This window comes from Muntiacus reevesi, chromosome 2, assembly GCF_963930625.1.
Source record: "Muntiacus reevesi chromosome 2, mMunRee1.1, whole genome shotgun sequence".
Classification (NCBI taxonomy): domain Eukaryota; kingdom Metazoa; phylum Chordata; class Mammalia; order Artiodactyla; family Cervidae; genus Muntiacus; species Muntiacus reevesi.
In genome coordinates, this window is record NC_089250.1 from 16,413,444 (window position 1) to 16,426,221 (window position 12,778).

Sequence of the window (12,778 nt, forward strand, 5' to 3'; positions counted from 1 at the left end):
TTGAGAATCCTGCTAGTCATGGTAACCAGCAGTTCCAAGTGCTAAAAAGAGTACTTTTACAAAGACTCCAGCACCAAGTCTAGGGTCTTGATCAAAAAGAAGCCCTTTTTTTTCGAGGGACTGGGTGGAAGATGAGGGAGAGGGGAAATGTCAGGGCTCAACTATGGCCTGAAGGTGAGAAAGTAGGGAGTTTTCATAAAACCTTGGTAACCCTAAAGTCTAGGATGGAGGAAAGTCCTGTTGACTGGAAAGGAATTATGAAGAAAATCTGACAAAGATCCAGCAGTGCTCAGAAGCAAAATCAGTTAACTATTTAAATGTGAGTCACGATGGAAAGCCTGTTCCCAGCCCTCCATTCTGTGATTCTAACTGGTACTCAGCTTTCACATCTCAAGACTTATTTGCACTACAGCAAAATGATGGTATGCTCTACAACTCTGATCTTTTGAGTAGCAAGAAATTACCTGACAAAGCAGAGATAAAAGATGAAGGTAGGCACCATCTCCTTGAGCCTGTTCTGGAAGGGAAGGAACAGAATGTCCCTCCCCTCACAGAGGATATTCCGGGCCTTCCTTGGTCACCCTCTACAACAGCAGTCTCCCTCTGATCACCTCCTCCCCACCTCAGTTTCCTATCCTCTTAACTTGCTTTATCTTCCAACAGAGCACTGTCCTTAACCTGACATTATTTCTTGTCTGCCTCTCAATACTAGAACGAAAGCTCCGAAGAGATGAGGGACTTATTACTGCTGTATTTCTGCACGTGGAACAGTGCCTGGTACATAACAAGTCAACAATAAGTAGCTGTTAAATGACAATTTAAATGAACGTGGGAACCAGGTATCAGACTGGTCTAACAAGCTCTTCTAGCCACCATATTTCATAGATGCTTCTGTTAATTATAAGATGCACCATTATTTTACATACCACTAAAACAGAAAAAAATGCTGTCAATTATCCTAAGATTCCATCAACTCTAAGATGCAACTTAAACTCAGAAATAATAAAGTATGAATTTTTTTTTTTAACAGGACTGGTAATAAATGATGTATCTTCGAGTTAGATCTGGGAGCCAGGCTCCATTTCCTTCAGAGCACTTTCCACAATCAGCAAATATAATATTATGCTTGTCTCTCTCCCTCAGCTGGTGTGTGCTCACATGGCCAGGGGCTACATCCTGTCCATCACTGTAGCCTCACACTTGGGCTGGTATTTGGCAGAGCAGACAAATAATATTTGAGGACTGAATGTATGAATCAAAGTGATAGCTTAGCAGACAGGGAAATGATTGTGAGGGCCATCTGTGAGGTAAGAGAAAGAAAGAGGAGGTCGTTTAAGGAGAATGGAGGAGAAGGATCAGGGGTCCGAAAACAATGGTTTTTTTATTCCAAAAGCAATTTGGCAAGTGAGCATTATTTTTTTCAAGATTATCCACCATCACCCTCCTTCCCTGTCTCACTGTGAGCTTCCTACTCAAAGTCAGTATGTGTATCTTCTACAAATGCATATGACTTAAATTTTAAATGTTCTTTCCATTAAAAAACACCCATCTACTTGATGGAAGTTACATGTGTCTTCTGTGCACATAACAGATAAAATTATTTCTACCACTGAATACCAGTCTTTTCCCCCTGTAAGCAAGAACCCATAAAACAAAATTACCACTCACACTTGGTAACTACCAAGGAACTGGGAATATACTGCGGACAGATTCTCACCTGTTGCTTATTGCCTTTTCTGGTTAACATGACAAACGGCATTGTGTCTGCAGACTCTGTCTCTCCCTCCCCACCACCAAGTGGGGGTCCTTTCCTTAGCTGGCTTTTGAGGTGCAAGGGAATGGCAACATCAAGCTGGTGCACTTTAACAGATTCGCCACTTCGTTGCTTAAAGACAGAAATGAAAAAAGTGTAAATAGTTCAATAAGTTGTTTGTAATTCCTTCAGTGCTACATTTCTTAGAATAATCATTAGAGCCAAGTAATCTTTCTGAAACCAGTCGCCGCCCACTTGCACACATGCCTTGGAACCATATGATTTGGCTCCTGCTGATGGGTCAGGCCTCTCCCAAACACACACACGGTGCTGCAGGTTCTACTGTCCTGTGTGAGTACACGGTGCCCTCTCATTCTCCCTCAGGGCACACGTCTTCCTTCTAATTATCATGGGCCACAACTCCCTCCTTACCCGTGTGAACCCCTACCTGACCGACGGGTTCATCACTGAACCCTTTCTCTGGTGCATCCTGCTGTGAGCACATGCAGTCAGTGCTCAGTATTTAAGGGTGAACAGATAACTTCCTACTTGTTAGTATCAATTCTTTTTAACATTTACACTGGATTTATCAACCAATTATTGAAACAAACCTTCACTGATGGGTGACTTACTACACGTTAAGCCTGGAGATACTAGTATTAAAAAGATAATCTCTATTCTCAAAGATCTCATAAGCTTGTTAAGTAAGAAAGAGAAATCAATTACGATTCATCTGAGTTGTGTATAACGTGTACAACAGAGTGACTACATGTGACTGGTTGAGAGCGGGTGGGTGCTTTCACAAAAGGTTGAATGAAAATGGGATATTTGAGAACATTAAAGACTTCACAGGCCTTCTTCCAACCAGATGGTAAAAGAGCAGTTTGGGGAATACACAGAGAATTTACACAGGGGAAGAACAGGTGCAAAAGCAAAGATGTGAAACAGCAGGTGCATTTAGGGAACTGCAAATAATCTTCTAAATCTGAACGAATGGAGCACAAATGAGGAAAGAGCTGAACATGATATTTCGAAGCTAAGCAAGTAATGCTAAAAGGGCATGAAGGTATTAAAACTTCTTTACTGCCATTTAAATAGTCTTTTGATATAGGCACCATATTTGCAAGAGACTTGCAAATCAGCAAAACGGTAATAAAGGTGTAGGGTTTTATTGCTTTGGATTTCTCAGCTCCAACTGTTAGAATTTGCTTGAAGTTCTTCCAAGTTCATAAGATTATTTATAAAGACTTTTTAACTTAAAATTTGAAACAATCATGTCAGAGGAACCTTGATATGTAAATTATCTTTCCTGATTATAAAACTAACATATTCTTTTCATAAACTAATACAAAAATATATTATCAAGTGTGTCCATACCAATTCCTACAGCTTATTCCTATAGGAATTATAATTCCTATCTCCCTCTGCCTGACTCTAAGACGCAACAACTATTAACAATGAGTCCTGTCCTTCCAGATTTTTTCTTGCATATATACATATATGAAACATATATATACATGACATATACAATGTAACACATATAAACAGGAGCAATCATGAGGACTATTATTCTATACTAAACTTACATGTTTCTTCTTCTTTTAGATTCTGTATCTTGGGCATCTAGTACAGAGCTAATTATTTATTTTATTGGCCCTCTACTGACAGCTTAGACTTTTTTTTCTATTACAATGTCACACTTTTCATGCACTTGAGAGACTATTAAGGGTACACTTTTAGATCAAATGGCAAGTCATTCTGACAGGTTTACTAAATTTCTCTCTACAAAAGGCTAGACTCATTTACATCTACCAAGTATAGATGTTTACCCACACTTAACCACAATAGGTACCATCACTTTTAAAATCTTAATATTTGATGACCTGATAAAAAGGCCCTTCATAGTTTGCTTGTCATCTGATTGTCAGTGAGCTTTAGCACTATATCCTAACAACAACAAAATGAGTCATTCTCATTGGTTTGTACAATCTCTTTAGCATAGTACAGATATTGACTCCTGTGTTGTGTCAGCTATAGATTTTTTTCTCCTGGTTAGTTATTTCTTAAAAGATTTATGTGGCATTTTGTGTTGGAAAGTAGTGTAACAAATGGTTGATAAGAGACTATACCACTCACTACCCTTTCACTTTAAGCAAGTTTTTTGTTGTTGTTTTTCCCAAGCCTGTTTCTTTAACTGAAACATGGGAATACGAACAGTATCTAACAGCTAACGGCACTGGATGAAGAATAAACATAAAGTCAATGCAGTGCTCAACAGTCTTTACAGTCATTAAAATTATTTGAGAGATCTGCAATTAATTCTGGGGTGGAAATTAAAAATAGAAATCCAGCTTTACTTTTTATTGACCATTTGTTGAAGATACTATTTTCCCTCACATGGTTTGAGATGTTAACTTCATCAAGATTAAACTGCCATGTTCGAAGGTCTATTTTAGATTCTGGCGACTCACTCCAGTATTCTTGCCTGGTAAATCCCATGGACAGAGGAGCCTGATGGGCTACAGGCCATGGGGTCTCAAAGAGTCACACACAACTGAGTACACACGCAATGCAAACCAAGGTCTATTTTAGACCCTCCTCTGTTTGATTAATCTATCCATTCCTGTACCAAACTATTGCTATATGTTTAAAATGTTTATTATCTTGTATGTCACACTTAATTTTCTCCAAGTTTCATAATTGTTCGGTTATTCTTTAAGAATAATTTTATTAGGTTCATTCTGCATCCATGTCCCTGTTCTCTACCTCCAACCCTCACACCATGCCCCAAATTTCCCTGACGGGACAGAATGAGGACTGCATGAAATTTAAGGACATGATTTATGGAGAAATGATGTCTTCACAATACTGTGTCTTCCTATGATTTTTAGCAAAAGGAAAAAGTCTGTACAACTGTTCATTTTGGGTATCTGATAATGATTTAAAATCGGGGCCTAATAGTGGATGAAATTTTCTCCTATACATAAACACAACTGCAAAAATATGAATTCAAACTTCCCTCTTCTCTGATCACATCCTCTCACCCTTCCAGCTCACTTCTTAAGAACTCTCAGTAAACGATGACCACTGAACCACACCGAAATCTCCCATTCCTTTGACTTCATCAGCTTTTCCACCTTTCCTAAATGTTGGGGTTTGTCAGGGCTCAACCCTGAACCTGCTTCTCTTCTGTCTCCACACTTTACATCTGGATGAGCCAGTTATTGCCATGGCTTTAAAAGTACTCTAACAACTGCTCTGTTTATGTTTCTCTTCTGCTCTCTAGACATTTCCACTGACGCCTTACAGGCTCCTCAAACTTACCAAGTGTAACTCTTACTTGCACTCTCCTGTTTCTTAGAGACAAGCCAGTGGTCCAAGCCATAAGGCTGGGTATCATCCTTGACTCCTTGGGCCCCACATACTGCTACCCAATCAAGCAACAAAATAAATCCAGTTCTTCTGCCTCCTAAATAGCTTTAAAATCGAGACTTCTGTCCATGTGCCCTGCCACTCTCCTAGACAGATGACCACCATCTCAGCTAGGGTGCCACCACACAGCCTTATAACCACACCCCTGGTTAGTCTCTCTGCTTTCAGTCCCGTCTCAGGAGACCAGGGTTTGATCCCTAGGTCAGGAAGATTCTCTGGAGAAGGGAATGGCAAGCCACTCCAGTATTTTTGCCTGGAGAATCCTGTGAACAGAGGAGCCTGGTGGGCTACAGTCTGTGGGGTTGCAAAGGGTAGGACATGACTGAGCGACTAACACACAGTCTGAACCAGCTCCGTAAAGGACTGTGCCACTCCCAATTACCTGTCTCATGCTGTGACCCTCTCACAGACAGACTATGTTCTATTACTACTTGAGCCCTTTTTAAAGTTTTTCAAACAAGTACTTTTCTGCCCTGATCAGGACCTCTGACACAGTTTTTACATTAATCCTAATTTTTCACCTAGGTGGTTCCTCTGTACCTGTCTTGTCTGAAAGTCATGATCTGAGACGTCTTCTCTGATTATCTCATCTAAAAAACGCTCTTCCTTTATACTCTACCAAGTATTCTGTTCTTTTGGTTCCTGAGACTAATGTACCTGCACTGCTAATTTATACATTATCACAGCTTTTGGCCTTAGTAGCGACAATGAAAGTAAAATCCATCTTCTCTAAAGGATTATTCCATCAGCATGTACTCCATAAATCTTTTATCTTAAAAACACCCTCCTCTTTCAACTGACTTTCTCTAGCCACATGCCCATTTTTCTCCCCTTTCTAGTAAAAACTTCTCAAATCAGCTCTACCTGTATCCAGTATGTCCACTTCTCCCTTTTTCGTTTTCCAGAGCCCACTCCATGGAGCATTCACCTACCACTCCAACGACAAAAGCCCTCAAATCACCAAAGGGCTTAACAATAGCTACAAATGGGGTTGAAGTCAACAGTTCACGGGATTTTACTCCTAACTACAGAAAAACATAAAACACAATTACCTAAATCACTGCAAGATGGAGCTTTTAATAAAATCCAGTATCTTAATATCATGAGTACTTTAAACATCAAATAACCAATATTCTTCTAGATATTTATATACAAGTTATTCAAATTATAAGTCAAACTAAAGAATTTACTAAATTAAATTTCCCCAAATTCTAATCTTCTGTAGTTTGACTCCTAAACAAACTACAAGTAAAGGGTCTTAGAAAGAGGAGAAAAGGCAGAGGGTGATACAATAAAATCACTCTGCTCCAAGTCTGATAACACTTATTTTTTCTATTCTATTTCAAAGAAGCATAGCAAATCACAATGTAGGATGCTAGAAGTATTGGCAGCCTGAAACTGACTAAATTAGGAAAAGCTGCTGCAGAGGTAAATGTTTAGATAACAGAGACCCTCCAATCACAATCAAGTGTGCTGCAATATTTTGTATTGAGTACTTTGGAATAGAGCAACATTTAATACCTGAAGGTTTTCTAGCATCATTTTATCCAGAGCTTGAATGAAGTCCTCATCTTCTACACAAGGTACATGTTTCAGTCCACCTCCTTTAATCATTACCTCCTTATTAAAACAAAACAGAAACAATTCAAACTGGGAATTCTAACTGTAATGTTTTATATGGCAGAGCCTTCTGTATTGATAACTTGTTCAACATAACTCAAAGAATGAGTTAGGTAAAATAATAACATTATTAAATATTCAAAGAACTTGCAAATAAAGAAGTGTTTAGATAAGAAAACAAATAAAAAATGAATTTCTAAAGAAATATTTCAATAATCACAAAAACCAAAACTTTGGTGGCTAAAATTGAAATATTATGAAAATGATGCACAATTTCGAAGAGCAAAGTTTTAATGATACGTACAGTATTTTCTTCATCAGTTTCATTCTCTTTATTTGAATCCGTGAGATAATCTGTATTCTCTTCCTCTTCCTCCTCTCCTTCATCATCATCATTATCAGAACCCTCCTGAAATTGTTTAACATTTGTAGAAGATTAAAACTTTCGAAAAACTTTACTAATAATTTTACATGCCTTAAAAAGATGTTAAAATTTATGTATAATTATTTATTATTCTCCAGTTTCAGACTTTTATGCAATCTGCCTAGAATGTGGGGCAAAGTCAGCTGGCAACTCTTACTACAAAAGTAGCTAAAAAACCTATTTTACATCTTCCACTGACCTAGTAACACAAGGATCCTTTTTAGAAACTCATCCATGAATTCCACAAGGAACAAGTTTCTTGCACCTTTCATATTTTTCTCCTTCCTAACAAACTTGAGACTGATTTTTCTCACAGCAGTTCTTTAATACCCATGTAACTCTGCAATGAAAACTGACAATTCAAATGTAACATCATCGCCATTTGAAAGCAATGACACTACATTTTAAAGTATCTCACTGTACAAAGCATCTCAGGGTGGCGTGTACTCTCACAGCATCTTGCTGCTCACCCAGTTCTGAAGAAGGACGGATAAGCTTTACTGCCTTCATTTTTGTATGTGAAAAAACTAAGGCTTGGAAAAGTTAAGTGACCTGCCCAAGGACACGTGCTTTTTTAAGCTGAAGAGCTAGACATTCTGACTCCCCTTGCTGGTGGCTTTCAAGTATCCCCTATCCTCTCCTGTCAGTACCCCCACATCCTTGTCTATCAGCCAAAATTCCTCTTCAAACGGAAGACTGAAAAGAACTCCAATGGATTTTCAGAGAGACATAAAAAAGAAACCATAACCAAAACCAAAAAACACAGCCACACGGTGGCAGCATTCCACTGAGTAACCTTCAACACAATTTACTTCCACTTTGTTCCATAAAAGAAAAAAAAAAAATTCTGCACTTCTCATTGTGCTGCTTCTCATTATGCGGAGAAATAAAGTGAATGAGAAATAATTCCTATGAGAAAACAAATGATTTAAATTTATTATAATACATTTAGTATACCTAGTAATTAATTTCAAAAATCTCAACTATTTATACTTTACAGATATTTGAAAACTTCTAGAATTTCTGAAATGGAAATATTCGAGCAAAGTACAGAAATGTATTAACTTTTTTGACAAAATTCTATAATTCAAAATTAAATTTGCATTAGAAATGCACTTAAACTGGCTCTTGCAAAAAATTAATCATTTCTTAACACTGGAAAGATACTTCTTATTCAAAAACTAAGCTAAAAATGCATGAATTTTTTTTCCTTCACCAATTTTTATATTACTTTGGTCACCTGATGTAAAGAACTAACTCATCTGAAAAGACCCTGATGCTGGGAAAGGTTGAAGGTGGGAGGAGAAGGGGACGAGAGGATGAGATGGTTGGATGGCATCACCGACTCAAAGGACATGAGTTTGAGTAAACTCTAGGGGCTGGTGATGGACACGGAAGCCTGGCGTGCTGCAGTCCATGGGGTCACAAAGAGTTGGACACGACTGAGCGACTGAACTGAACTGAGGTGTTAAGAATAACTTCAAAAGGCCATCCAGAGCTTGGAAGAGTTGTGGAGCAAGATGGAAAAGAAAAGTACAATGTTTCTGAAGAGTTCCACTCCAGCACTGTTCTTTTCTCAGTTGAGGCAAATATTTTTATTCTACACACTGTCCTTACTACTTTATAATCAACCCATCTACTCTTTCTGAAAATGTTCTCCTATGTTTGGAGGACAGTCATGGGAAAGGGTGGTTAAGGTTACTCTCCTGGGTGGGAGAGTAACAATTCCAATTCCATTTCTTAAAGTAAACCAACCATATACCTTTCACATCTCCTCCCAGCCAAGGCTCAGGAGTCATCCTGTTGAATTTGTTTTTCCATTTAGCAAATTCACATATATTATGTATAATATCCACATTACAACCAGAAAAGAAATAGTTTAAAATGATACCAGTTTTAAAATTATAAAGTTCACTTTTTAAAAGGTGAAACGCATTTGGAGAAAATATCACAACTATTCAAATGAGGAATCTATAGGAAAATGAGCTATTCTCATTTAATGTGACATTAAACATTTACTGAGGATGTTTCACTTTTTAGACTCTTTATCAAATTAGTGCAAAATCCATAGACAGCCATAGGATTAGTTTAAAAATACAAAATGGAATATTAGTCTACACTTCTCATTTCTTTTTGTTGTTAAAAATACCTAATAAGCCAATTTAAATTATATAATTGAATGTTTCTACGACCTCATTTTTAGAAAAGTAATATAGCAATGTCTATTTCATAGAAATGTATTATAGAAACATATTCCAGTTCTAAATTTTTATCAGCTTATTTACATCTACTTTAGGGGAGCTGTCAGGTTGGAAAGAGAAAGTGATGACAATACTGTACTGTTTATTTGAAGTTTGCTAAGAGAGTAGATCTTAATAGTTCTCATTACAAGAAAAAACATTTATAACTATGTGAGGTGATGGATGCTAACTAAACTTATTATGGTGTATATATATATATATATAATCTGTCTCTCTCTCTATATATATCAAATCACTGTTACACCTTAAACTAATGCAATGCTATTATCAACTATATCACAATAAAACTGGGGGGAAGTGGTAGCAAAATAACCCAATATAAAGATCCATTTCCACTGCCTATAAATGCTAGCCAATTTTAAAGTGAAAGTCGCTTAGTCGAGTCCAACTCTTTCCAACCCCATGGAGTATAGAGTCCATGGAATTCTCTAGGCTAGAATACTAGAGTGGATAACCTTTCCCTTCTCCAGGGGATCTTCCCAACCAAGGGATCGAACAAACTCAGGTCTCCCTCATTGCAGGCGGATTCTTTACCAGCTGAGCCACACAGGAAGCCCAGCCAATTTTTAAAAGCCAAACAAACAAGCTGACTTTTACACAATCATTCATTTTTAACAGCAAAGCTATTTGCTATGTAGTCAAATTAAACAAAATGTTCATTAATAGCTACAAACCTTTAGGGCTAAAAGAAACAAAGATTTAGGGATTTTTACTTCTAGCTATAGAAAATCTTAATTACTTTATATTATGAGTCATTTAACCCACTCCAGTATACTTGCCTGGAGAATCCCTAGGACAAAGGAGGCTGGCAGGCTACAGTGCATAGGGCCGCAAAGAATCAGACACAACTGAAGCGACTTAGCATGTATGCATGCATGGGTTGTTTTTCTTTCACGCTAAATGAAGCTTTTTAAAAATCTAGTTTAGGGCTTCCCTGGTGGTTTAGTGGTTAAGAATCCACCTTGCAAGGCAACGGACACCAATTTGATCCCTGGTCTGGGAAGATCCCACATGCTGTGAGGCAACTAAGCCCAGGCACCGCACCTACGAAGCCTGTGCACGCGAAAGCCAGTGCTCAGCAGCAAGAGAAGCCACCGCACCTACGAAGCCTGTGCACATGAGTTTCAGAGCCAGTGCTCAGCAGCAAGAGAAGCCACCACAATGAGAGGCCGTCGCACTGGAACCAGAGAACACCACTCACACACTCATCACACACACTCATCACAACTAGAGAAGCCCATGTGCAGCAATGAAGACCCAGCACAGCCAAAAAACCCAGTTTATGAATCTATCTTATGAATGCCTTAAATAATCTATACTCCTTTATACATTAAACAACTCATAACCTCCAAACATTTGCATTCTATTTACTATAAATTTAAACTTAAAAATTTAATAAATTCCATTTCCATAAAACATTGTATTGATTCTAAGTATTGATTATACATTTAAACTTTTTCAGTATTTAATTAAAATCCCACTTCTAAACAATCACTCTCTCCCAAATGCTTTTAGCATCCAAGCACAAAAAGCCATACACATGATGTCATATTATAAGCTTAAAAATTGAAAAGGTCCTAATTTCATGGTATAAATTCTATTCATCAGTATATTATTGTTATTCTTACCCGACTTTCCATTTTCTTTAAATATATATTAATGTAGACAGAATAGCATAACAAACCCTTACTTACTCATTACACAATTGAACAATGAAGAGCTAACGATCAGTTACAGTGTCTTCTACATCCCTAATTCACTGCCCAGTCTACTTTCAGATGATGAAACAAACCCCAGACACTCAATCTTTTAGGTGGAATTTTTAAAACTTAAAGCAGGTTTAGAAGAAAAAAGTGGAAAGAATTAGAACTATTATGTTGAATCATACATAAAAATGACAGTTTGGTAGAACAGTCATTTCATACAGTCTGGCCTAATAGAATTGTTAACAACAAAGATGATGGTACATGATGATTTTTAGATTTCCTATACTATCAGATCTGGGGAAAAGAAAGTTACTAATATCTAGTCAGCAATTTCTTCATAAAACCTATAGGTTAAAAAGTCCACACTAAAAAATGATATTAAGTTACAGAGCAGATCAAATAATTTTTTGTCTTCAAATTGGTTATTAAATAAAAATCCTAACCATATTGATGGTTACATGTCATTATACTTTTACCTAAACTCATAGAAAGTATACCACCAAGAGTCAACCATAATGTAAATGATGGACTTAGGGTGATTATGACATGTTGCTGTAGGTTCATCAATTATAACAAATGTACCACTCTGGTGGGGGATGATGATTGGGGGAGATTGTGTGAGTAGATAGGAGAAGGTGATATACAGGAAATCTTGCTATCTTCCCCTTAATTTTGCTGTGAACCTAAAACTGCTCTTTAAAAATGCTCTTAATAATAGTAATTTTTAAAAATCCTATGATCAGTATTTTCTTACTCATAAAAAAACCCTCTTAATTAATCCAACAGTCTTATAATAGACATAAACTACTAGTTACATTTACTCTAATAAAACTAAGAGGAAGATCTTCTTTTATAAAGAAAATTTTGGTTCATATAACCTGAATACTCTTGCACAAATGTTATCTATCTGCTGTAAATAAAAGTCATCACCTCTTCCTCTGGCTCATTCACTTCACTTTCATTTCCAGATTGTTCCTCTGTTTCAGCTCCTCCTTCTTCTTCTTCTTCATCTTCTTCAAGATTTTCTCCTTCTGTCATAGAATCTTTAGAGTCTTTGTCATTTACTAGGCCTTGAAGTGAGAAGAAAATAGAAAAGACTTTACAAAACAAGATAAAGGCAAATTTTTCACAGTGAATATTATACCATTTAAAGTACACATGAAGATAATTCAAGTCATGTTCTCAGTTCAGTAAATTAAGAACAGAATTTAAAGCTATTTTAAGAACCACTAAAAAAACTAAATTAGTCCTTTATTTCAACAAAGGAGCACAGATCCATTTCTTTAAAACTAGCAAAAAAAAAAAAAAATTTTTTTTTAACTTTCTCAGAGCTTCAAACTATCTCAATCTCAGGTGAACAAATAGTACAGCACATATGGTGCAGCTTTAGCCACACACAAGGCAACCGTGGTCACATATTTTATCAAATGGCATTTCAAGAATCTCTAAAAACTTAAAGATACAATAAAATTACATTGCTTTAATGCAGAAATCACATTTGGCTACTAATTTGAATAACTGCAAATTAAGACTGAGAGGAGGCAGATACATGGTGACACTTCTAACGTGTGTCATCACAGAG

General features: G+C 36.9%; 1 protein-coding gene across 1 annotated transcript in view; it reads right to left on the minus strand.

The window, feature by feature from the left end:
- Window positions 1-12,778, minus strand: part of UPF2 (UPF2 regulator of nonsense mediated mRNA decay) — a 90,310-nt gene that overhangs the window by 12,260 nt on the left and 65,272 nt on the right. The window contains exons 16-19 of the mRNA XM_065920980.1: window positions 12,127-12,266; window positions 7,110-7,214; window positions 6,707-6,805; window positions 1,718-1,885 (exon numbers count right to left, since the gene is read on the minus strand). Coding sequence (XP_065777052.1) covers window positions 1,718-1,885; window positions 6,707-6,805; window positions 7,110-7,214; window positions 12,127-12,266 — 512 coding nt within the window. The remainder of the gene's footprint in view (window positions 1-1,717; window positions 1,886-6,706; window positions 6,806-7,109; window positions 7,215-12,126; window positions 12,267-12,778) is intronic.